Source organism: Giraffa tippelskirchi, chromosome 13, assembly GCF_054371585.1.
Source record: "Giraffa tippelskirchi isolate mGirTip1 chromosome 13, T2T-mGirTip1v1.2.pri, whole genome shotgun sequence".
In the NCBI taxonomy this organism is placed as follows: domain Eukaryota; kingdom Metazoa; phylum Chordata; class Mammalia; order Artiodactyla; family Giraffidae; genus Giraffa; species Giraffa tippelskirchi.
In genome coordinates, this window is record NC_137287.1 from 7,461,389 (window position 1) to 7,483,835 (window position 22,447).

The 22,447-nt window shown below is 50.1% G+C and overlaps 1 protein-coding gene and 1 long non-coding RNA gene across 47 annotated transcripts in view; one reads left to right on the forward strand and one right to left on the reverse strand.

Moving 5' to 3' along the window:
* CUX1 (cut like homeobox 1) overlaps window positions 1-22,447 on the forward strand; it is a 349,540-nt gene that overhangs the window by 291,503 nt on the left and 35,590 nt on the right. For 41 of the 46 annotated variants that reach the window (XM_081557723.1, XM_081557752.1, XM_081557724.1 and 38 more), the window contains 2 exons: window positions 15,476-15,778; window positions 18,232-18,420. The exons of the other annotated variants lie outside the window; for them this stretch is intronic. In XM_081557723.1, the coding sequence (XP_081413849.1) occupies window positions 15,476-15,778; window positions 18,232-18,420 (492 nt within the window). The remainder of the gene's footprint in view (window positions 1-15,475; window positions 15,779-18,231; window positions 18,421-22,447) is intronic. 46 annotated transcript variants of the gene reach the window in all.
* On the reverse strand, window positions 1,825-6,807 carry LOC145532504 (uncharacterized). The gene is made up of 6 exons (XR_014073299.1): window positions 5,096-6,807; window positions 4,835-4,968; window positions 4,056-4,710; window positions 3,007-3,789; window positions 2,415-2,931; window positions 1,825-2,083 (listed from the first exon to the last, which is right to left on the reverse strand). It is a non-coding gene; the product is annotated as an uncharacterized LOC145532504 (long non-coding RNA).

Genomic DNA, 22,447 nt, shown 5'->3' on the forward strand with positions numbered 1-22,447 from the left:
ATTCAGTACCATTGACTAGATCTGATTTGATTCTTTCTTCTTTTATAGAAATAGATCAGTCATAGTAACTTGGTACTGTCTGAAAAGAACTATTCTAACTCTCATTTGTTTTGAGTAGCTGAAAAAATTTGTATATCCATAACTGATTTATACATGGCCCTAGACCGCAGATCGAAAACAAAAGAGAATTCTGAAAAGCCACCTCCCTAAGCAGGTAGCTGCTGCTCATCATTAGTTCGTGGCTCAGCCTCTGCCTTCACTCACCCGCTGTGGACGTGGTGGCCAGAACCAAGTGCTCATCCAATTCTTGGTTGTGCCCTGCATGAGGGTGTTTTAATATGACCAGGAGTACCATGATAAAGGAATTATCTAAGATCAGAAAAGACAGGTTTCTGGAGTTAGACACAGCCTACCTTACTGTCATCTGTTGTCTGGTACATGTGGGCACAGGCCTGCCAGGAGGGAGGCCCCTGGTGCTAAGGGAGCCCCAAGGAGAGGGCTGAGCCACAAAGGGGTAAGAGAGGAGAACATTCCATGCTAAGAGCTCTGCAAGTACAAAGGTTCACTGATGGGCTAGGACATGGGGTAGAACCTTTAGGGGAAAAAAAAGTGAAAATACTCGAAGTTCCTACTTGTGGCTCAGCTGGTAAAGAATCCACCTGCAACTCGGGAGACCTGGGTTCAATCCCTGGGTTGGGAAGATCCCCTGGAGAAGGGAAAGGCTACCTACTCCAGTATTCTGGCCTGGAGAATTCCACGGATTGTATAGTCCATGGGGTCACAAAGAGTCAGGCGTGACTGAATGACTTTCACTTTCTACTTCAGAGACCTTTTTTCTCTTAAAATAACAGAAGGAAAGTGGATTACGGAAGAATTTTGTCTTTTCTTTATGTAGAATGCTGTTGCTATTGCTGCCTTAAGGCTCATATAATAAGAAACTGGGGAATGGTGTGACAAGCAGGATGGGAGGGGGGCTTCTTGCTCCTCTGAGGTGACCTTGGTGACCTGTCCCCATGGCGGCATTGGGATTCTCCCCCAGGATTCTCAGCCTGCTGCACCTTCCCTCTGTGGGCTTCCAGAGCATGGAGAGGCAGGCTGAGACACAGGACACCCAAGAGTGGCCTTGGAGGCAGGCGAGGCCGTAGCTGGGCGGCCACCTGGCCTGCAGGCTGCAGCGGAGGAGGACACACTTCTCACAAGCTCCCCAGAAGCGTCACCCACTTCCCCGTGTCACCTCCGTGCCTGTGCTGCTCTTTCAGCTCACCTAGCGGTTCCGAGTGTCTTTGGGATTCTTGGTGGTGCCTGGCCACGTGATCCTGAAACAGCCTCCCTACAGCATAACCAGGAAGGCAGAGGGCGCTCAGGGCCCCTTGCACTCCTGTGATGCAAGGGTGGGACAAGCCGAGCCTGGCCTCATCTGCCCTCCCCTAGGGCACGCCACACCTGCAGGCCCCACACAGGCCCCCCTGGGGAGGCAGCCACTGAGCAAGACATCCCAGTCCATGTTACATCTCAAAGCAGCAAATGTTGTCCTCAGGATCCCCAGGAAAGGCTGCTCCACCACATATCATCCCCCAAGTGTCTCTGTTCTCCCCCAAGTGGGACTCATCACTGTGTCTCCATAAAAGGAGGACAGAATCAGAGTGACTCGGTTGTTGTTCAGTCGCTCCAGTCGTGTCTGACTCTTTGTGACCCCATGGACTGCAGCACACCAGGCTTCCCCCCTTCACCATCTCCCCGAGCTTGCTCAAACTCACGTCCACTGAGTCAGTGATGCCATCCTACCATCTCATCCTCTGAGTAACCCTGAGTTAGAGATTTGACTTTTTTTAAATTTTTATTTATTTATTTTTATTTTTGGCTGTCCTGGGTCTTCGTTACTGTGCAGGCTTTTCTCTAGTTGCAGCAAGCAGGGTCTACTCTCTAGTTGCAGTATGCAGGCTTCTCGTTGCCATGGCTTCTCTAGTTGCCAAGTGTAGGCTCTAAGGTGCATGGGCTTCAGTAGTTACCGCTCCCAGGCTCTAGGACAGGCTCAATAATTGTGGCAAACGGGCTTAGTTCCCCTGAGGCATGTGGGATCTTCCTGGATCAGGGATGGAACCTGTGTCTCCTGCATTGGCAGGCGGATTCTTTACCACTGAGCCACCAGGGAAGCCCTTGACTTTTATTTTTAATTATAGTTTATGGGTTTTTTTTTTAACAAGTAAAATGAATCATGGCTACAAAATGCAGGATTTAAAAGAGCTTACACCTCTTTTAAAAAGTAAGTCACCCTCCCACCCTCATCCTCAAGCCCCCAGGCGCCCTCCCCGAAGGCACTTCTGCTGGTTTCCTGCAGAGAGCCTGTATATCTAGATGTTTGCTGCACATAGAAGGGCGCACACAGGACTCAAGGTGTGCCTTGCTTTTCTCACCTGGCAATAGATTGTAGAGACTCCCCCAGGCCAGCACATAAAGAATTTCCTTCTCTTTTCCCTGCTATAGGGAATTCCTGTATCTGAATATACCATACTTTATTAATCAATCACCAGTGAAAGATGCTTAGATTGATTTTTAACAGCAGAACCTAAACCATGATCCTGCAGTGAGCAGCCTTGAGCACGTGTGAGCTGCAAATGGACACAGTGGGCACAGAGCCGACTGCAGAGGGCTCATCTTGTCTCGGCCTCTGAGCAGCTGTGTGGCCTTGGGCATGTGACTCGACCTCTCTGTGTCTCAACCTCTCTGTGTCTCAGTTTTTTCTTTAACATAGGAAAAGTACCTATCTCCTAGACCATAAGGAGTTTTAAATCCATGTTCAAAAGCCTCCAGAGCAGCAGCTGGCACTGAGGAAGTGCTAGTTGAGTGCCTGCTTTTCTACTGCTGCCCTTGAAACCACTGCCATTAGGTTATTTCACATGCATGAGGATAGCTATAGGATAACAAGGATAGCTATAAAATCGTGCATGTGCACACCTGACATGTCAGGTTCCTGGCTTTAAAATAGGAAACAGACCCAGCACTCACTTCTTGGGAAGAGACTCAAGTGGGAGCATTGCTAGGCGGTAGCTGGCGCAGAGGGTCAGCCAAGGGAGGACCTGCACGTGGCTCTCCAGCGTCCTGGCCTTCCTGAAATGTTGACCATCCATCTGCCATTCCATGAAGTTGACCCAAAATCTTGAGCTTCGTGAGTTAAGACTGCAGGTCATTGCTCAGGCCATCTGGGGCAAACTCAGAGCCAGGCCATCTCGTCTGGATACACTCGTCTGGGTGACTGTGGGCACAGGTGGCAGCCCCATCTCATTCGGCCTGGACCCTCGGTGCTGGCACGCCCCAACTCCGCATTAGGAGGAGGCCCCAGCAAGCCCTGGACACAGGCCTCTGGGTGCATCTCTTTTTTCTTCCCCTTAGACTTTCTTTGGGGAATGGAATTTACAGTACACTGGGCATTCAGTGCAAGAGGCAAAAGTAGGTCACAGGAGCAAATGAGGACTTCTGTTTTCAGTTTTGGTTCCAGAGAAGGAAGAAGAAGCTTAAATGTTTAAAAACCCTCGGGTAATTTTTTTAAAGGTGGTAAGACTACGAAACTCACATGTTTGCATCTTTGATGTGCCAAGGGCAGTGCTAATACCTTTAATCCCTAATCAGGGAGCAGAAATGATGTCCCCCGTCTTTCAGATGCTCAGAGTGAGAAGCAGTTTCCCCCATCAAGGAGGAGGTCGAAGAAGCACAAGCACTCTGAGGCCAGAGTCTTGCTGCCGTGGGGGTGCCCAAGGCCTCGGTCCCCCACGACAGGTGAAGGGTTAGTCCCTGAAACGACACTCAGGGAAGTCAAGGCCATGTTCAAAACAAAGAACAAAACTGAGCTCAAATGACAAATGAGCAGATACTTAAAAATCAGATACAAGATGAACAATTAACAGAAAATCACATGCCTCAGTTAGTACCGAGGGTATCCCCTCGTGTTTCAGGCTGGGAGCTGGGCATAAAGGAAGGGAACCCAGCACCAAGTCAGTGGCAGAGTCAGAGCCAAGTTCATGAAACTCTGCCAACAGAAAGGGTGTAACCCATCTGACCTGTGATGCGGGTCCATGCCGATTTCAAGCCCCTTCCAGGCTAGATCTTGGGAAGACCCACATGGTGGCCCAGGTTCTTTCCCGAGCAAGGACAGCTTCATGCCCTCTTCCTGCCAGTGGCCCTCCGCCAGCCCCGGACCCTCAGTCTAGCCCCCTACAGACTGGCCTCTGGGCCACAGCCATGCTCAGGAGCGAGAAGGGGGTCCCCGGGAGAATGAAGGGAGCCAGGCAGCTTCCGTCACCGGCTTCATCTCGATTTCGTGTCTTCCTTTTCCCTTCAAAACTGGATTCCTAAATATAGCCTGACTCTGAATTGGCAGATGTTGGGTTTGTCCTTTACAAGAGGGCCAAAATTAGCCTGTCATTTGGCACCTAAATAAAGCAGCCAAACTGCCTTTGTACCAGCTTTGCAACAAGGAGGGACTGGAGTTGCCGCATTTTACTTGATAAGGAGACTTTTCTCGGAAGCCGGAGCATCACCTCTGAAGCCAAGAGGCTGAGTCCAAAGGGACATGCCTTCCTCCGACTGGACCCTCTCACCCATGAATTACAGTCAGTTCGTTCCACATAGTTTAAATACCTCGTGAGACTGGAGGAGGAGGATCCATACTCCACAGAAATGGCACTTGGAGAGAACAGCCGTGGTGACTCTCAGCTGGGGAGGAAAAGAGCAATCTGTCCGGAGTGCCTGGAGCTGGGTGAGCACAGGGGCTCCCCAGGGGCAGCAGAAAGATGTTATAATCAATTACCACATCATAACACTGATGTATGATAATTACTGAGTGTTTCTCCTGAGATAGTGCAGCATTTGGCTGGAATGCAGTTCTTTCATGGTCCACTGCCTGATTAATATGCAAATAATAGGCTGATTGCATGATGAATGCAGAAAATGAGTTCGCTGATAACGTGAGCACTGAAGCGGGAAGATGATAAATTACTTTTACTGACTGTCGTACATTTAAGTACCCTTTCTCAACAATTTCATCACAAATTAAGTAAAGCAGTATGGAGAGATTAGGAGGATGTGTAAAATAATGTACCTTAATAGCTTTCCTAATACCATCACATGCAACGAAAATGTCACTCGGTTCTGCTCAGCACAGCCCAGGGCCCGTGGAGGGCCAGATCGGTGCCCTCACCTGCGTGTTGTTGGGGAGCCGAGAAGCAGCCCACCCCACCAGCACATTCCATATCAGCCAGGGATTCTCTAAGGAACATTCCATCACAGCACAGACATCATCTGCACGCCAGGCTGCCCGGCAGCGTTACTGAGAGGAGGCAGGCTGCTCTAGGGGCAAATCCCGGAGCCTCCCCACAGATGGGCACGCGGAGGCCTGCTGTCCACCAGGTGCCTCTGGGGAAGGAAAGTTTCTGAGTTGCAGGCCTGAAAGACTCAGAAGGAAAACACAATCCAAAACCACCTCTCAGCTCCTCCAACTCTTAGAAACACAGGAAAATTAATCCCACTGCCAGAATGGCGGTCTGAGCTGCCTAGCAGACAGTAACACTACCGGCGAAGGATGGGCAGGTCTGCTCAAAGCCATAAAGGAGCCCCCGAGAAAGAGAGAAAACACATGCGCACAGGCACACACGCACAGTGATTAATCTTTGATTACAGCAAAGCAATTTAACTAGACGGTTTGTTTTTTCCCATCTCAGTAATATATATTTAGACTGTTTGTATGACATACATTTTCTCTTAATGCACAGGGATGCATTGATAAGTGCTCATACGCACAGCTGGTTCGGTAATAAGGTTATTGAAGGTAATTTGAAAGCATTATTTCTAAATCAGTATGGATCTGTGGAAAGCTGGGAACAGGGCGAGCACCGTGCCTCCCGAGGCAGGGCCGGCCACGTCACCCGGGATGGCTTCTGCGGCCTTGCTAGGCTGGGGTTCATTACCAAGGTTGAATTGTAGCTGAAGGAGGGGTTTTGACTTTTCATATTCCCAAACTCTGCTTTGACACGCGTATTTCCTTGAGGGCTCATAAAAGATGCATGAGAAAACTAATGGAAGCCTGGCAGGGGAGCAGATTTACCTGAAGTGCCCACCCCCCAGGTGAGTGCTCAGGCCCACATCACCGAGGCAGCTTCCCTGGGTGTGGCTGGAGTCAACTCAGAACTGCTAGGATCCTTCCCCTGCTCCACCCAACACCATGCACTTTCCCAGCCTGGGGAGAAACGAGGAGGGTAAGAAACCATCCTTCCCCTCCGTAAGGAGGTGAGAGAAGCTCCTGGAGGCACAAGGCGGTGCGGTGCTGACGGGGGAGGCCTGCAGACTCAGGCTGCTGAGGCTAGCGACCAGGACCGCCCTCCCACCTCCACCCTGGTTGGCCCACCTCCGTCTCGGGCCTCCCCCCACACATCCGTCGTCCCCTCCTGGGAAACAGGCCCAGCCTCTTCTCCCAGATCTGTTCTCCGTCCAGCGTCCAGCGTCCAGCGTTCCTTGTGAAAGCACCGCCACCCCCACCATCACCTGAGCGGGGGACCTGGCAGCCCATCTCACCCCCTCTCTCCTCACCCCCGCTCCCAGACACGCACACACACACACAGTTTCTGGCTCCTAAACATCCAGACCCATCTCTCCAGATTGTATATCTGGCTTGGCCCCTGCCCTCCTTCAGATACTTTCCCGGGATTGAAGTCCCGCCTTCTCAGCGTGTAACCGACACATCCCCTGCCCCCCCCCCACCCCCGCCGCCTCTCTCTTGTTTGCTGCCTCCAGCCTCAGCATCAGTATCACAGTGCTGTGAGCTGCCACCGCCCCCTGGACATCCCCCCCATCCCCCTCCTGGTCCTCATCACAGGGGTCTTTGTGACAGTGACCTCGTAACAATGTCTGCCTGGGTCACCACTGTCCCCCACCTCCTAGCACCCACCTGGCACTGAGAAGGTCCCTTTATTGAATGAAAGGTCTCCCCCCACCCCCCGCCGCCCTTTAAGTGGCTTGAAAGTCAGGCTCGGGGACATAAGCTGGCACAAGTTAAATAGAAACTTTGCATTAAACAAGTTTCCTCGGTTAATAAGTAAACTATTTTGGCTTTTAACTCACTATAAGAGTTCATTGCGCATGCTCAGTTGCTCAAGTAGGTCCGAATCTTTGTGACCCCATGATCTGTAACCCACCAGCCTTCTCTGTCTGTGGAATTTTCCAGACAAGAATACTGGAGTGGGTTGCCATTTCCTTCTCCAGGGTATCATCCCAACCCAAGGATCGAACTCACGTCTCCTGCGTTGGCAAGTGAATTCTTTACCACTGAACCACCTGGAAAGTTCAAGAGTTCCTTAGGCAGACTTAAAAAAATGTTCACACACCAGCACCTACTATCTCAGTTTTGCTATAGAAACAGAGTAATTTGGTAGGTTTGTTGAGATTTTCAGTGACTTGAGGCACTGCCCAGGCAGGCTGAGGGCCAGAATATTGCCAGCCCAGGGCCAGCAAGGGGGGCAGGTAGGGCCTGGCCGTGGGAGGGGTGTGTACTGACGCTTGATGCCGTCTCTTTGGGAGGGGGCTTTCCCCAGGTCAGGAGGAGACCCGCTGAGGCCCTTGAGGATGGGGCCTGGGTCAGTGAGACCCTCCCCTTACTCCTCTGCCGGCGTCAGGTGCAGGCCCTTGGAAAGCAGGCTGTTCTGTGGTGGGGCCGTTTCACATGCTCTGATATGTCTTAGCATGTTGCTGGGTTACTTCTGTTCCTTTCTTGATAGCCAGTATGCAGTGGTGTGGGGGGCAGGAGGTGCAGAAGCTCCTGCATGGCTCTATGACAACTATTAGTCTCTACTTTTTTTTTTTTTGGCTGTGTCGGGTCTTAGTTGCAGCATGCAGAATCTTTTTGGTTGTGGCATGCAGGATCTAGTTCCCTGACCAGGGATGGAACCTGGGCCCCCTGCATTGGGAGTGTGGAGTCTTACCCACTGGACCACCAGGGACGTCCCCCTCCACATATTTTGTTTCAAGTCCCTGCTACTCAATCCAAAGACCACTCATACTCAAAAGCAGAAAACTCCACATGTTTATGTGGGTCATGTCTAGTGGAGATGTGGCTAGAGAAACAGGTGGGGTCCTGACGGGCCACGAGCATCTGCCCAGAGACTTGGAGGCAGGGGGCCATCAGCGCCACCTCCCCCACCCCACCCCCAAAGCAAGGTCTGGTGCTCACGGATGTCAGAGAGAGGGTCTCTCATCACCCTGTGGCCCTGAAACACAGGAGGGCAGATCAGGCTGCCGTTCACCTTTGACGCAGAGAAGCTCATTATTTCTAAAGAGGGCTGTCAGCTGTAAACCCTCAGGTTGAAGGTCCCTTTGGAGAGGAGCCACCTGAGCCTCGAGGGAGTCTTCATGTTTCAACTCAGGTTCCATGTCCCCAGCACAATTCCACATCTGAACTAGGCCGGGGAGCGTTCTGGGCTGGTGGTCACCCTGCGGTGGCTTCTGAAGCTGTCACCACTGTCAGCTGGAACGGCCCCGAAGCTGGGCAGGGTCCTCCCACGCCGAGGTTCCCATTCCCCCTCAGGCTCTGTCTCCACCCTGTGCCTCCCTGGCACCCCTCTTCCTCTGCTCTTTGATTTCTGCCCTCGCTCAATCACGTTTCCATGCGCCAGGCCATGACCTTACTGTTTCCCCAACCTTCTCCTTCTCTCTCCCATCTTCCATACTTGTCTTTCTAGTCACTTGGAATTTCCTGGCTTGGCGCGGGCTCAAAGCCTAAACTATGGACATAATGAAAAGTGGTGCATCAGACCAGCCGCCAGTTAAATAATGTTTGGGTTCTTGTCAGAATGTCACAGAGTACCCTGTCATTTTGTTTCAGCAACTTGTCCTTCTGAATGCACAGTTCGCCTTATGGCATGCCAGCAGTAAAAATGTCACTTACAATAATTACTTTTTGGTGAAAATGCTTGCTGACTTCCTACCTTCAAGCTGTTTTTTACACAGTGGGGAGATAATAAGAAATGACTTTATCCTGACTGCTCAAATGAACACTAAATGGAATTTGGGTTATTATTACTGCAGATAGAGGGCTTGGTATGGAAATTTAAACAGTGGATTGTGTAAACTGCAGAGAGATTTGTCTCTGAAAATTATGGCGGGTGTGCATTTTCAACTGGCTTCCATTGAAAACTTAAGGCAGCTGTTGTTTGCCTGCTGTTTTTGGAATATAATATTTTTCATAATCCTTTTATAGTTCCTGAAAGCTCTGTGTATTTTAGGGGGCCTTGAGTCACTGTCTATGCTTCCTGTATCTTACTATCCAGGCTTCTTTTCTGCAAGATTCAAAATTTAATCTTGGAAAATTAACCTTCCCCCCAAAATTAATTCATACAGATCATTTTTTAAATGTAACACCTTACTACTGGCGTCAGAATTGGATTAGACGGTCTGTGTAGCTGGGCTTTTAAGGCAAATTACCCATTTTCAGTTGCCCCAGTCGCACAGGCTGCAGACTCCTTGAAAACACGGTCTGTGTCTGATTTCTCTTACCCCTTGGAATTTACCTGATGGTCAAGTTGTTAGGACTTGGCACTTTCACTGCTGGGACCCCGGGTTCAATCCCCGGTCAGGGAAGTAACCTCCTGCAAGCTGTGTGGCTCGGCTAAAAGAAAACAAAAAAGTAAAAATAATATCTCTTATCCCTCTGCCAAGGAGAGTCCACAACACAAAGCAGGAGCTTTAAAAAACGTTGGCGTGGGCGAGTGAAGGAATGGATGAAGGCAGGCAGGCTGTTACGACGCTGCAGTGACTGACCGGTGGAGGCTTCCCACTCCTAAGCTGGTCAGATCCTTGCTCCGCCCAAGTGACCTGGACCAAGTCACGCTGCCCATCGGACCCTCGGTTTCTGGGTGCAGGGTTTATATTCCCAGCACAGGAGCATCGTGAGAATTGAATGAGCCAGTGTATAAATGCCCTTAGCATCCGGCTGCATTCAGACGAGATTCTAAAGATGTTTTGGTTCCCTTCCTTCATCCCAGGGGTGGGTGAGCTTTGGAGGCCTGACCGTCGTGTTTCCTGAGGTGAGGTCAGAAACATGGACACGTGGATTGTGGGTGGAGAAACCGTATTTTGCAAGGCTGGCCCAGTTGCTCTGCCACTGACAGTCACATGAGTCTAGGGATCTGTAGGCACTGGGCCAACACGTACAGGAGGGCTGTTTAGAACACAGAGGGCGTGACTCATTCCTGGCTGTGTGGCTCTGGGCACAAGGTCTTGTCTCTGGCCAGTGAGGCAGCTGGATGTGTCTGCCACTTGGTGTCAGGTCACGAGGACGGAAGTATCAATAGTTCATTCCTGGGAGCCTCCGCACAGGGAGGGCACAAGAAACATTCGCTTGAGCAGTAACTCCTGTTACAGGCAGTAATAGAATAGAGTTTCTTTCTTTTTTTTTTGAATTTACTTTTTAATGGGAGAATAATTGCTTTTCACTGTAGTGTTGGTTTCTTCTGTAACATGTGAATCAGCTCCAAGTATATACATATATGTTCCCTCCCTCTTGAGCCTCTCTCCCACCCACCCCCATCCCACCCCTCTAGGTCATCACAGAGCACCGACAAAATAGAGTTTCTTAACATCATGTTCCTCCTCACCCCAAGATGCTCTAGTTGCAATGCACCCCCTCTTGGAACTGCACCCCCATGCCCCGTGGCCCAGGTCACAACGTGGGACACACCTGTTCTTGCTCAGCCCTCTCACCACGTCCACCCGGCCCTCAGTCCTAAAGCCCCAACCTCCTGAACTTCTCCTGAACCTGTATCTCCCCAACCCCCAGCCCGCCCTCCTGGGGCCCCATCCACCCTCCCCGTCGGCCTCCCGGCCCCAGCCGTGCTGTCCCTAAGTCCATTCTCTGTACTGAAGCAACAGTGACCTGGCTTACTTTCTTACTCTTTGGTGTTAGGTCTATGATATTTCAAACACAAATTACAGTACAACCCAGCGAATGCCTATCACCCAACTTTAACCCTAACTTTTGATCATAATTCAATCCTATATTTTTAAAGTAAATGAAACACCTGCCTCTCCTAGTCTCATTCCTCCTAGAAGTCAGCTGCTGTCCATCCTAAATGTGCACTCTGTCTTGCTGAACGTGATTTTATCCCCTCACCATGTGTCTGACTGCACATAGCATGTGCAGGTGCTCAGCCCGTGTACCAGCCTTGTCGTCTGTTTGGTTCCATGCCTCAATCTGTGGGCTCACCATTATGCTTTTGTGCTGTCCGGACCGTCTCACTGCCAGGGGGTTTTCATGATTTTTTTTTTTGGTTTGTTTTTTGTTTTGCTTTGTTTTTGGCCATGCCGCATGACTTTCGGGATCTTAGTTCTCCAGCCAGGGATGGAACCAGCGCCCTGGGCAGTGAAAGCCTGGAGTCCTCACCACAGGATGGCCAGAGAATTCCCCTCGCTGCTGTTTATAGTACATGGTGGATAGGAGGAATGTGCCCTGGATCCCAACTGCACAAAAATTAAAACAGACACCTTAGCCAATTCAAAGGCCCTGCACAACCCAGCCCCTGGGGACCTCTCTAGGCCTCATATTCTCGCTACACTCAATTTTACTGATGCCCCAAGCCTACCAGGTGTCTGGAACAATCTGTCTCCCTTCCTTGTCACTGCTACTCCTCCCACCTTAGCTGGCTAATTCCTGCTCACACCTGAAGTCCCTCTGAAGTGCTACCCTTCCAGGAGGTCTCTGACCCCCCAGACATCAGTGTCCCCATCCCCTGCCATGTGCTGTGTCCCACTGGCCTGACTCAGCTGACCTGGGGAGTAAATGAAAGAATGATGCAGTGATGTGTCTTCATCCATGCTTCCTACTGGGACTCTGTCCTAAGTGAGTTGATACTGAAGTGTAATCCACATACACTAAAACTCACTCTTCACTCGTAGAAGTGTTCTATGCCTCTCACTAATCAAGATGTAGGATAATTCCATCATCCTCCCCAAATCCTCCCGTGCCCCTCTGTGGTCATCTCCTACCCTTGACTCCCAGCAACACTGATCTGGAGACTTCACTGGAGGTCCAGCAGTTAAGACTCTGTGCTTCCACTGCAGGGGGCCCCAGGTTCGATCCCTGGTCAGGGAACTAAAATCCCACATACCACACAGTGTGGCCAAAAATAAATAAATATCTTTAAAAAATAATAATCTCAGGTGACTTGGCATAAACCAAACTCCCAGTCATCTTCAAAAAAAAAAAAAAAAAGAACACTGATCTGTTTTCTGTCCCTGTAATTTTACCTTCTCTGGAATGTCATCTGAATGGCATCGCACAAGATGTAGCTGTTGTCTCTCTCACCAGCATTGCAGTTGTGTGCCAGGAACTGTAGAAGAAGCAGCAATAAATCTTAAGGAGATTTACGTTGCATGCAGAGGACCTTTATGTAGATGGATATGTTCCAGTACAACTCAGTAACTACTCTATTTTTTAACATCAGATTCAGATTAACTTAGCACTGCCTGGCAGGTTCGTTCCTCACTACTACAACCCTGCCTGTATTTTTCAGATGAGGAAACCAAGATGTTCCAAGAACTTAGGAATCATATTCAAGTTGGCATCACAAGTTAGTGGAGGCAGCCCCCATCCCAGGTTCAGTACTTTAGTGCCAAGCCCAGGGCTCCTCCATTTGTGTGTGTGTGTGTGTGTGTGTGTTTTGCCTTGCTTAAATTATGTTTAATTACAGAGAAGAGCACAAAACCTCGTTCTTTCAAAAAGTATCATTTTCATCAAAGAGCTCAATTTGCTAATTTTTGGAAAAGAAAAGCAATATTTCTCCTTCTCTGTTGACTGTGTTTCTTGTTCTGTCAAGATGGTGAGTCATCGGGCACCAGTCCTCCTGCCACTGAGGGGCCCCTCGCCCCCCCACCCCTCTCACCAGGGGGCAATGGGAACTGCTTGATGGATCTGGTTTTGTGGTGCTGACCGAAAGTGGCTTTCTAGTCAAACAGATGACTTTGCAGTGTGATGTTCTGAGCGTATGGATTCGTGATGTGTCCAGGGGTCTGTTTCCTGTCGCCTCTTGTCCCTCCCACTCCAAAAAAACATGGGCCAAATTCTGCTCTCGGTGACTGGAGGCCGTAGTGGCACCTGTGTGTGCCGGTGAGCAATTTAGACACCAACTAAATTGTGTACAACAGTTTAGACACAGACCCAGAGCAGAGGTGCAGATACCAGCCGCCCAGTACGTTCCAAGGCCCGGTGGGGTTTTGACCTTGGTTGGGGAGGAGGGTTGCCCTTGTCCACGGTCATGGTGGGGAGCACAGAGGGACACCGGTAACGTGCAGCACACACCTCTGGTCAGTTCTTTCAGGGGGGTTTCCTGGCAAAAAATGCAGGAAGGCGAGTGGCTTTACTGAGGACACCTGAAAAAGAAACCTGCCTCCACTCCAGCTATTCTGGGGACCCACCGGCGCCTGAAAGAAAACAAGGGGCCGGTGCTTGGGAGGCGGCACTGGGCGGCATGTTCTCTAGGCAGCCATTGTTCTGACCTTGCTGTGGGTTAAAGGACACCAACCTGAGAAGAAATCTGTTTATCATGTGGGGAATTCATGCCATCCTTGACAGTGTACAGTGAGCAAGATGGATGATCTGCCAAATCGGCCCCTCGCTTGGGTGAATCAGGGCAAATTTATAGTACAATTCCTCTGCTGCTTCAGATACAAAAATAACATTTGCTGGGTTTTATATCCATTTGTATGATGACCTGGAGGTGAGCAGAGGGAAGAAATCCGATTTGTAGGGTTCAGATCGCCTTCAAGATTTATATGGACCGTTTCTGCTGTTTACCTCTGCCTCTTTCACAAGCCAGTGTTTGGTTTTTTATTTTTAACCTGATTTTCCATGTTTAGCACACAGCTTTATGTGATGGTAGAACTCTGTACTGGTTGAGGACAATAGATGGGTTTATTGCAGTTGTTTTATTTGGTATTTTATCTTTCTAGGTGTTTTTACAAAATATCTCTTATACTTGGAATACATTTTCCATCCTCTTGAATTCAGAATATGTTGTCATCCTGGATATCATATGTCCAGTGAAGGACACTCCAGGTATATGATATGTTGAAATTCAGTTATTCCAGGATTTCCCTCCATGGTCCAGTGGTTGAGACTTCACCTCCCAATGTGGTGGACGGGGGGCGGGGAGAGATGCGGGTTTGATCATTGGTTGGGGAGCTCAGATCCCACATGCCCCGGAAAAAAACAAAAACATAAAGCAGAAGCAATATTTTGACAAATTCAATAAAGACTTTTTTTTTAATGGTCCACATAAAAAATATAAAATCTTTAAAAAAAAGAAATTCAGCTATTCCTTGGTGTTCCATTTTCTTTAGTCAGGTCACAGGTATGTGGGGGCTGATGCGTGCTGGTATTCGCTGCATGGCCTGGCCCCTCACCCGTGGTGCCGTGGGGTCTCACCGTGTGCCCATGCCTAGTGGAGAGGAGGGAGTGGGGGGAGAAACTGCACCCAGATTGCAAGCCAAAGGCAGGTTTTACCCTGTGGGTAGGACCGCAGTGCTCGGTCACTTTGCATTTTCTCTATATTTGGAAATTAGGAAGTGCGGAAGCCTTTATTCCTGGCATCCCCAAACTGGAATGGGTGTCAGATTTTACAGGTAGCGCTAACAGAGGCCAGAAGGGACTGCTCACCAACAGAGCACGGTGCCCTCCCCCCTACTGGGCACCTCCAGCAAGATAGCCCCTTCTGAAGAAAGGAGAGCGTGGGGACCCGACTACCCACACTGGCCCTGCTTCTTCCAGTCTTAGTGACCAGCTGGCCTAGACAGATGAGAGCTGGGCTTTCAGAATCACATCCTGGGGTTTGACAGAGAGCCGGGTGGGTGCTCCGCTTCCTTTGGTTCTCTCCGTGGTCACCGTGGAGCCCTCCGGGAGGGATCATAGTGAGAACGGACCTGGGGTCCCCGCTCATCCCTAGGCCCCCGGGGGCCTGCAGCCAAGGCCCTAGGTCTCTTCTTCAAGGGTCTTCATCGCTGTGGTGACCACACATTGCAGACAGCCCTCATTTAAAATAGTATGTCCATTCACTTTGTGCTGTAAATTATGGATAAAATACGCAAATTATAATATAGCCAAGATGCTTCTGAATTATAGAATTAAGGGGTTCTGTGGGAAGGAAGTCGTGACCGTGATTAATAGGGCATACTTTTTTTTAACAGAATGCCCTTTATTGAGTCTTCAGAAACGTACTATTTAAACCCCTGCTTTTACTTCTTTCCCTGTTATTATTTTTATTTTTTTAATACTGAAAATAAAAGGCTAATTCTCAGTCACAATTCATTTGGATCCATAGATTGCCATACTGTCTCCTTTTTATACAGACGTCTACTTAGTAATTCCTAGATAAGGAAAGGAGGTGCACATGGGGAAAGACCGCCGTTCTGAGCCTTGGGTTTCTATGTGCTCTAATTCTAGAAAGCACTCCAAAGACCTCTGCCAGCTGCAGCCCTGCACCCGAGTCACCCATGAGCTCCAGCGAGTCAGTGAAGAGTCTGACTGAACTGGTCCAGCAGCCCTGCCCCCCCATCGAAACGACTAAGGATGGCAAACCTCCAGAACCCAGCGACCCACCCGCCTCAGACTCCCAGCCCGCCACCCCACTGCCTCTCCCTGGACACTCAGCGCTCAGCATTCAAGAGCTGGTGGCCATGTCTCCAGAGCTGGACACCTACGGCATCACCAAGAGGGTCAAGGAGGTGTTGACCGACAACAACCTCGGTAGGTTCCCTCCCCGGCTGCTAAGTCAAGAGGAGGCAGGCCGTTTCCTGTTGGGGGCTCAGGCTGGGCCAGCCAAAGAGTTTAACATTCCCACGCTACCTACGGGAACCTAAAACGTCCTACAGTTGTGAGCACCAGGGGTTCATAAGGGTGTTAGAAGTCTAAGGTCAGCCCCAGCCCACCCCTGCACCCCCACTGGGACCTCATGGAAGACAGGCATGCTCGCCAGAGTCTCCGATTGCCCAGAAGAGCTCTAAATCCTGAGGGGTGAGGGGGTGCAGAGCAGAGAAGAGTCAGCATGAGCCCAGTAGCATCTGGTTGGTGTCTCTGACCCAAAGTGGGGGCCAAATTAGCAAATTACAGATGAAGCAGGCAGCTTGGTCAAGACCCAGGCATCCTCTTAACCTTCGATCTGGGATCTTGGCATGTTCATGTTCATGTGTTAATCTCTCAAAGTCATAGCAGAATGTGTGTGAGTGTGTACATTTTAAAGGGTGAGGGTTAGTAGCTTTCTTCACACTCTCAAATGTATCTGTGACTCCCAAAATGACTGAGAGCCACTGCTATGAAACCTCTAAAGGTAATACACATAATTTTCTGAAAATAATCACTTGATTCCCCCCAACACCCCCCTCCCACTACCATGGAGTGGATCAAGCAAATCATAACCAGTTGTTCATATATATCACTTTCCTGAACATAACAAGCTCCTTGGAATGAAATGAGATTGACTTGCCAGATTAGAATTAAGTAAAATTTCTTTAAAACAACCACAGCAACAAAAACAACAACAAAAAATGGTAAGGGGACTTCCCTGGTGGCCCAGTGGTTAAGAATCTGCCTTTCAGTGCAGGAGACGTGGGTTCAATTTCTTGTCAGGGAACTATGATCCCACGTGCACCACAACGAAGACCCAGTGCAGCCAAACTTTTTTTTAATCTTTTAATAAAAAATTTTAAAAAAATGGTAAGGACCTGGGATGTTTATAGGCTAAACTGAGAGTTTGAAAAGCAGAAAAACCTCAGGTTTCCAAAATCAGTAAATGTTGGGGTTGGTAAAAATGTTAGGCTCGATTAAAATGACTGATATCAAAAAAACTTATTTTCTCAAATCCAAAACTTTGCATGCAGTAAACTTTTACTTGGAATCCCACTTCTTACAAGGCAGTGCTCTTTTAACTACCCTATGAACGCAGCTGGGGGTGTTCCCCTCTCACAAACAGAGGATGTGAGCCGAAGGGGGAATAAGCCAGTCATCAGGGTCACTCTAGGGCTTCCCAAGTGGCTCAGTGGTAAAGAATCCGGCTGCCAATGCAGGAGAATTGGGTTCGATCCCTGGGTCAGGAAGATTCCCTGGAGGAGGAAATGGCAACCCACTCCAGTATTCTTGCCTGGAAAATCCCATGGACAGAGGAGCCTGGCGGGCTACAGTCTGTGGGGTCGCAGAGTTGAACACGAGTGAGCACGCACGCTGGGTCACCCCACACTGAGGGGCAGAGCCAGTGTTGTGGTCCGGAGGCTCTGTGGGACCAGGCTCCGGCCTCTGATCCCAGTCTCTGCCTCCACTCGAGCCCGGTGCCTTTCAGTCCTCCCATCAGGGCCTTCCAGTTGTGCCTGGTTCTCGTTTGTGCCTTTCAAAGTGCTGGCCCCTCTTCACCTGCAACTGAATGGCTCTCAGAGAAGAGAAATCTTCCTTTCAAGCCTCTGATGAACACTGCAGACCTAACGCCACTGTGCTCTCCAGAGCGCAGTACCCTCTGATCAGCCCAGGGAGCAGGCTACTTGAACTGCAGGGACAGACTTCAGAGCTGGAAATGGCCTGCTTGTCAGGAAAATAAAGCTGAGGAGCTCTTTCTCCTTCTCTTTCCTGCTGTGACCTTGGGTCAAGTGGCCTGTTTTCTCAGCAAGACCTGATAACTGTGCTAATCGTGAAAGGAGCCGGTGCAGACGGCCCAGTTTGAGGCTCTGAAAGAGAGGTCACCCCATGAGCTACTTAACCTCCTGAGCTCGGGTTTGGGATTAGCCACCTCTGATAGACGCAGCAGGTGTTGCACCTGCCTTGGTTCATCTGAAACCCAAAGACTCTGTCTAGAGAAACCTTGTGTGTAAGCAGAATGCAAGAGGAATACTGACTCCATCACCCATGGAGGTTGTGACAAGTCTGGTTGAGGAAGTGCTTCTAAGAAGCGCTTGCTCAGGACTTCCTCAGTGGTCCAGTGGTTAAGACTCAGAGTTCCCAGTGCAGGGGGCATGGGTTAGATCCCTGGTCTGGGATCTAAGATCCTGCATGCCACACAGCTTGGCCCAAAAAAAAGAACTGCTTTCACTAAACCCGGGACTGATAAGACTCTGGGTCTCGAACCCCCGTTTCTGATTTTACTCTGACACCTACTTGTCCTGCCAGCTCCCTGAGTCTCAGCGATGACACCTCTCTTGGTTCTATTCTTTCTCCAGGTCAGCGCTTATTTGGGGAGACCATCCTGGGGCTCACCCAAGGCTCCGTCTCTGACCTCCTTGCTCGCCCCAAGCCCTGGCACAAGCTCAGTCTGAAGGGACGGGAGCCCTTTGTCCGGATGCAGCTATGGCTGAATGACCCCAACAACGTGGAGAAGCTGATGGACATGAAACGGATGGAAAAGAAAGGTAACTCCCTGCCCCCGCCCCACCCCGTTGCTTTCTCATTTATAAACCCACAGTTGCTGTTAAAGCCTTCACACCGAGCTGATGAGGGACACTGATCCATGACCAAGGGGCTGTAAGGCAGGGTGAAGGACATTTTGACAGTCATCTGCCGATGAGTACCTAAAAGGACTGGAGAGATTTGTGGCTTTTTCTGCCTCAAGACCTTAACCCAAAGACATTTAGCACCAGAGGGTACTTTGATAATTCCTCAGTCGCCCTGGCGGCCAGTATAGCTTTCTCTTCTTCGGGAGAGTAAGGCCACTTGGTGTTGGCGCTTTTGTTTTGCTGGGTGGGTGGGGTATTGCAACATTTCGTTGCATATGCACCATCATGACAGGACTTCCACACATTATCCTATCGAAGAGATCATTTAAAAATGCATTTGTAGGGCTTCCCTCGTGGCTCAGTGGTAAAGAATCCACCTACCAATACAGGAGATAAGCATTCGATCCCTGATCTAGGACGATCCCACGTGCAATGGAGCAACTAAGCCCATATGCCACAACTATTGAGCCTGTGCTGTAGAGCCTGGGAGCCGCAACTACTGAGCCCAAGTGCCACAACTCCTGAAACCCAAGCGCCCTAGAGCCTCTGCTCCAAAACAAAGAGAAGCTACCACAGTGAGAAGCTCGTGCACCTAGAGAGTGGCCCCCACTCACTGAAACTAGAGAAAGACCCCACGGCAGAAATGAAGACCCAGCACAGCCAAAAATAAATACATAAAATTATTTTTTAAAAAAAGATTAGCAAAAAGTATCCTATGAGAACCAGTTGGCGTTATGAAGTTTACAGTAAGGAGCATTGTATATTTTTGTTTTTAATGCATTTATAAATAAGAAGACTAGATCAGAGAAGTTAGCTGTCTCCATGAAGGCCACCTACCTGGAGGATGGCAGAGCAAGTTCCTGCAGAACAGACCTTTCTCTTGCTGTTATAGTCTCTGGGGCTATAGAGTGTACAGCCTCACAGAGGGCTGAGAGCAGCTCCTTTCTCCAGACACATCGGAGCCCCCTCGATGCTGAGCACAGGCTACAAATCCAAAGGGGTCTCCTTGGCAACAGAAAGGAACTCCTGCCCTGTCTCATGGCTCGCACTCCACGTGCCGCCCCTTGAAAGGGACAGTCCTGGGTCGCCTGTAGTGCTGCGAGCTCACTTGATGGCTGATAAACTCCTCAGATGTGGAGAGTGGGCACCAGCTTCCAGTCCGGCCCCAGAAAGCTGTGACCCTGCCCATCAGTGTCTGCAGGGGACCTCACTAGAGAGTGGGCATCATGACCACCCATGGGACTGTGCCAGCCCCATGCCTAGCACACCTGAGCTGGGGGATCGCAGGGGAGCCCAGGCTCCTATCCCCTGAACTCACCTCCAGCTGAAGCACCACTGTCCTCATCAACCAGGAAAGGGCTCCAAGGAGACATGAGAATCTCTGGTGCCGGCTCTGTGGAGCTGGGCTCCGAGAAGACTCGAGAGCCTCTGGTGCCAGCTCTGTGGGGCTGGGCTCCAAGAAGACGCAAGAGCCTCTGGTGCCAGTCCTCATGTGACCATAGAGCTTGTAGTTCCTAAGTGCCTCCTGTCTCCAGACACTGTGCCGAGACTTCATTCAGCCCACATCACTCCATCTTGTACAGATGTTGTTATCCAGGAAACATGAGGCTTTGGCATTATGAAACTTGCCTGATTTCAAGTTGGCATAAGCAAGAACCCAGACTCTTGAGAGTCCCTTGGTGGACAGTAAGGAGATGAAACCAGTCAATCATAAGGGAAATCAACCCTGAATATTCATTGGAAGGACTGATGCTGAAGCTCCAATACTTTGGCCATCTGATGCGAAGTGCCGACTCATTAGAAAAGACCCTGATGCTGGGAAAGATTGAGGGCAGGAGGAGAAGGAGACGACAGAGGATGAGATGGTGGATGGCATTACCGACTCAATGGACATGGGTCTGAGCAAGCTCCAGGAGATGGTGAAGAACAGGGAAGCCTGGCATGCTGCAGTCCATGGAGTCACAAAGAGTCAGACACGACTGACCGACTGAACAACAACAAAACTTGGGCTGTCAGGCTTCACAGCCGATGCTCTCAGATTGTTCTGATGCCCCGTGCCAAGTGCCAGCTACACTGGGACCATGAGCCCACACACCGGCTTCCATGCCAGCCAGGGCTGTCCGGTGGACTCCTGCCCTACCTGCCCTCAATGGCCAGCCAAGGCTCTCCATAGGCTGCAGCCACAGGCCAAGCTCCAGAGGCTTGGTGCTGTGTCATGCCCCCAACAAAAACTTTTTCATTTTTTATTCTGGGAAATTTCAGGCATAAAAGTAGAGAGAATGGTATCATGAACCCAGTATATCCATTTCACGGTTTCAGCAACTCAGCAGTGCTTGCCTAGGCAGCTTTAAAGCTGTGCATCCTCTGTCAGAAGGCAGCGCCCTCCCGAGGGCCACCTCCTGAGCACAAGCCCTGGGCCCACCGCTCCCTGCTGTGCCCCTCCTCTTGGGCCAGCAGAGCAGGACCTGGAACCCCCCAGACAGATCTCCAGGGGCCTCCTCGGCCGCCACCCCTCTCCTGCACAGGCTCTCGGCGCCATCTTGTGTCACAGAAGAGTTACTGTTTCACTGGGGCCCAGGCCCCTCCGCATCCCCAAGTCCCTAAGCAGCTGGGCCCACTGTCCTCTCGCCCTAGTGGGGCTGCTCACTCACCAGCCCCAGCGGGAGGCATCTGACCCCTTGGACACAACAGTGGGTGACCCCAGGCCCAGCACTTCCTGTGATTTCCATAGACTGTCGGTCACCCGCCCAATTCGAGAGGGTCTGGCGGAACAGACCAGGCCTGTTTCTTTCTGGCTTCTGACTCTTTATCACATTCATTTTGGGGGGAGATTTGCTTCTCCATTGTCTGAGTTCTAATCATAGAATGGCACCTTAAGTAACTCCCTAGCCTAAGTTCCTGCATCTGTAACATGAAGAGAATACTTTCTGGCTGTAAGGATTAGAATGTACCTAGTATAACAACCAGCGCATAGAAGTGCTCAGTAATGAGAGTTATTAAAATAATTTGTATCCCTTTAAAATACGTGAAAATAAGTTGTGCCCCCCATCTAACCTAGATTAAAAATTCTGCACCAGGCAGTGCAGACTGCAGGATTCCCTTGGATGCCCTGCTCCCTCCTCTTCCACAAAGCTCTGCGTCTTCTCCCTTTATCGCGATCTTTTATTGCTCTCCTTTCTTTCTTGTAAACCTCTCTCTCTGCTCGAGTGTCAGTGCTGCTGAAGCTCCCAGGCTTCCTGTGGTGCCCGTGGACACAGCCCAGCCCTGCTCCTGCACCCTGACTGGGGGGTAGGAGCGCTGGCCACCATCTGGCCAGGTGGGGTGGGCACAGGGCTACCCAGAACAGACTTAGGTCAACCTCAGTTCTGACACTTATTATCTGTGTGACCTCCAGAGAATCACTGAACCTCTCTAGGCTTCAGCTTTCCCATCGGTAAATAGGGATGTCACTGGTCTCTCTCCCATAGCATAACTGTGAAGATTAGATGACAGATGTTAGCCACTGTTGCTGCTGCTGACAGATACTGCTGTCCTGACCATTCCATGCTGTCTCGATTTAATAACACTTTTTCATATTCCATTGGGACTTCCCAGGTGGCACTAGTGGTAAAGAACCCGCCTCCCAATCCAGGAGGCTTGGATTCGATCCCTGGGTTGGGAAGATCCCCTGGAGAAGGAAATGGCAACCCAATCCAGTATTCTTGCCTGGGAAATCCCATGAACAGAGGAGCCTGGCGGGCTGCAGTCCATGGGGTCCCAAAGTCAGACACAGCTGAGTGCACGCGCACACACACACTCATATCCCATCAGTTTTAAGAAGTTTTAAGGAATTTTCAGACCATATTCCAAACTAATTCACTAGAATGACCTCTGTGGAGGATTCATTTGATCAAGAAGTCCAAACAGTTTTTAACCTGAAGCATAGTGATTAATAACACATAAC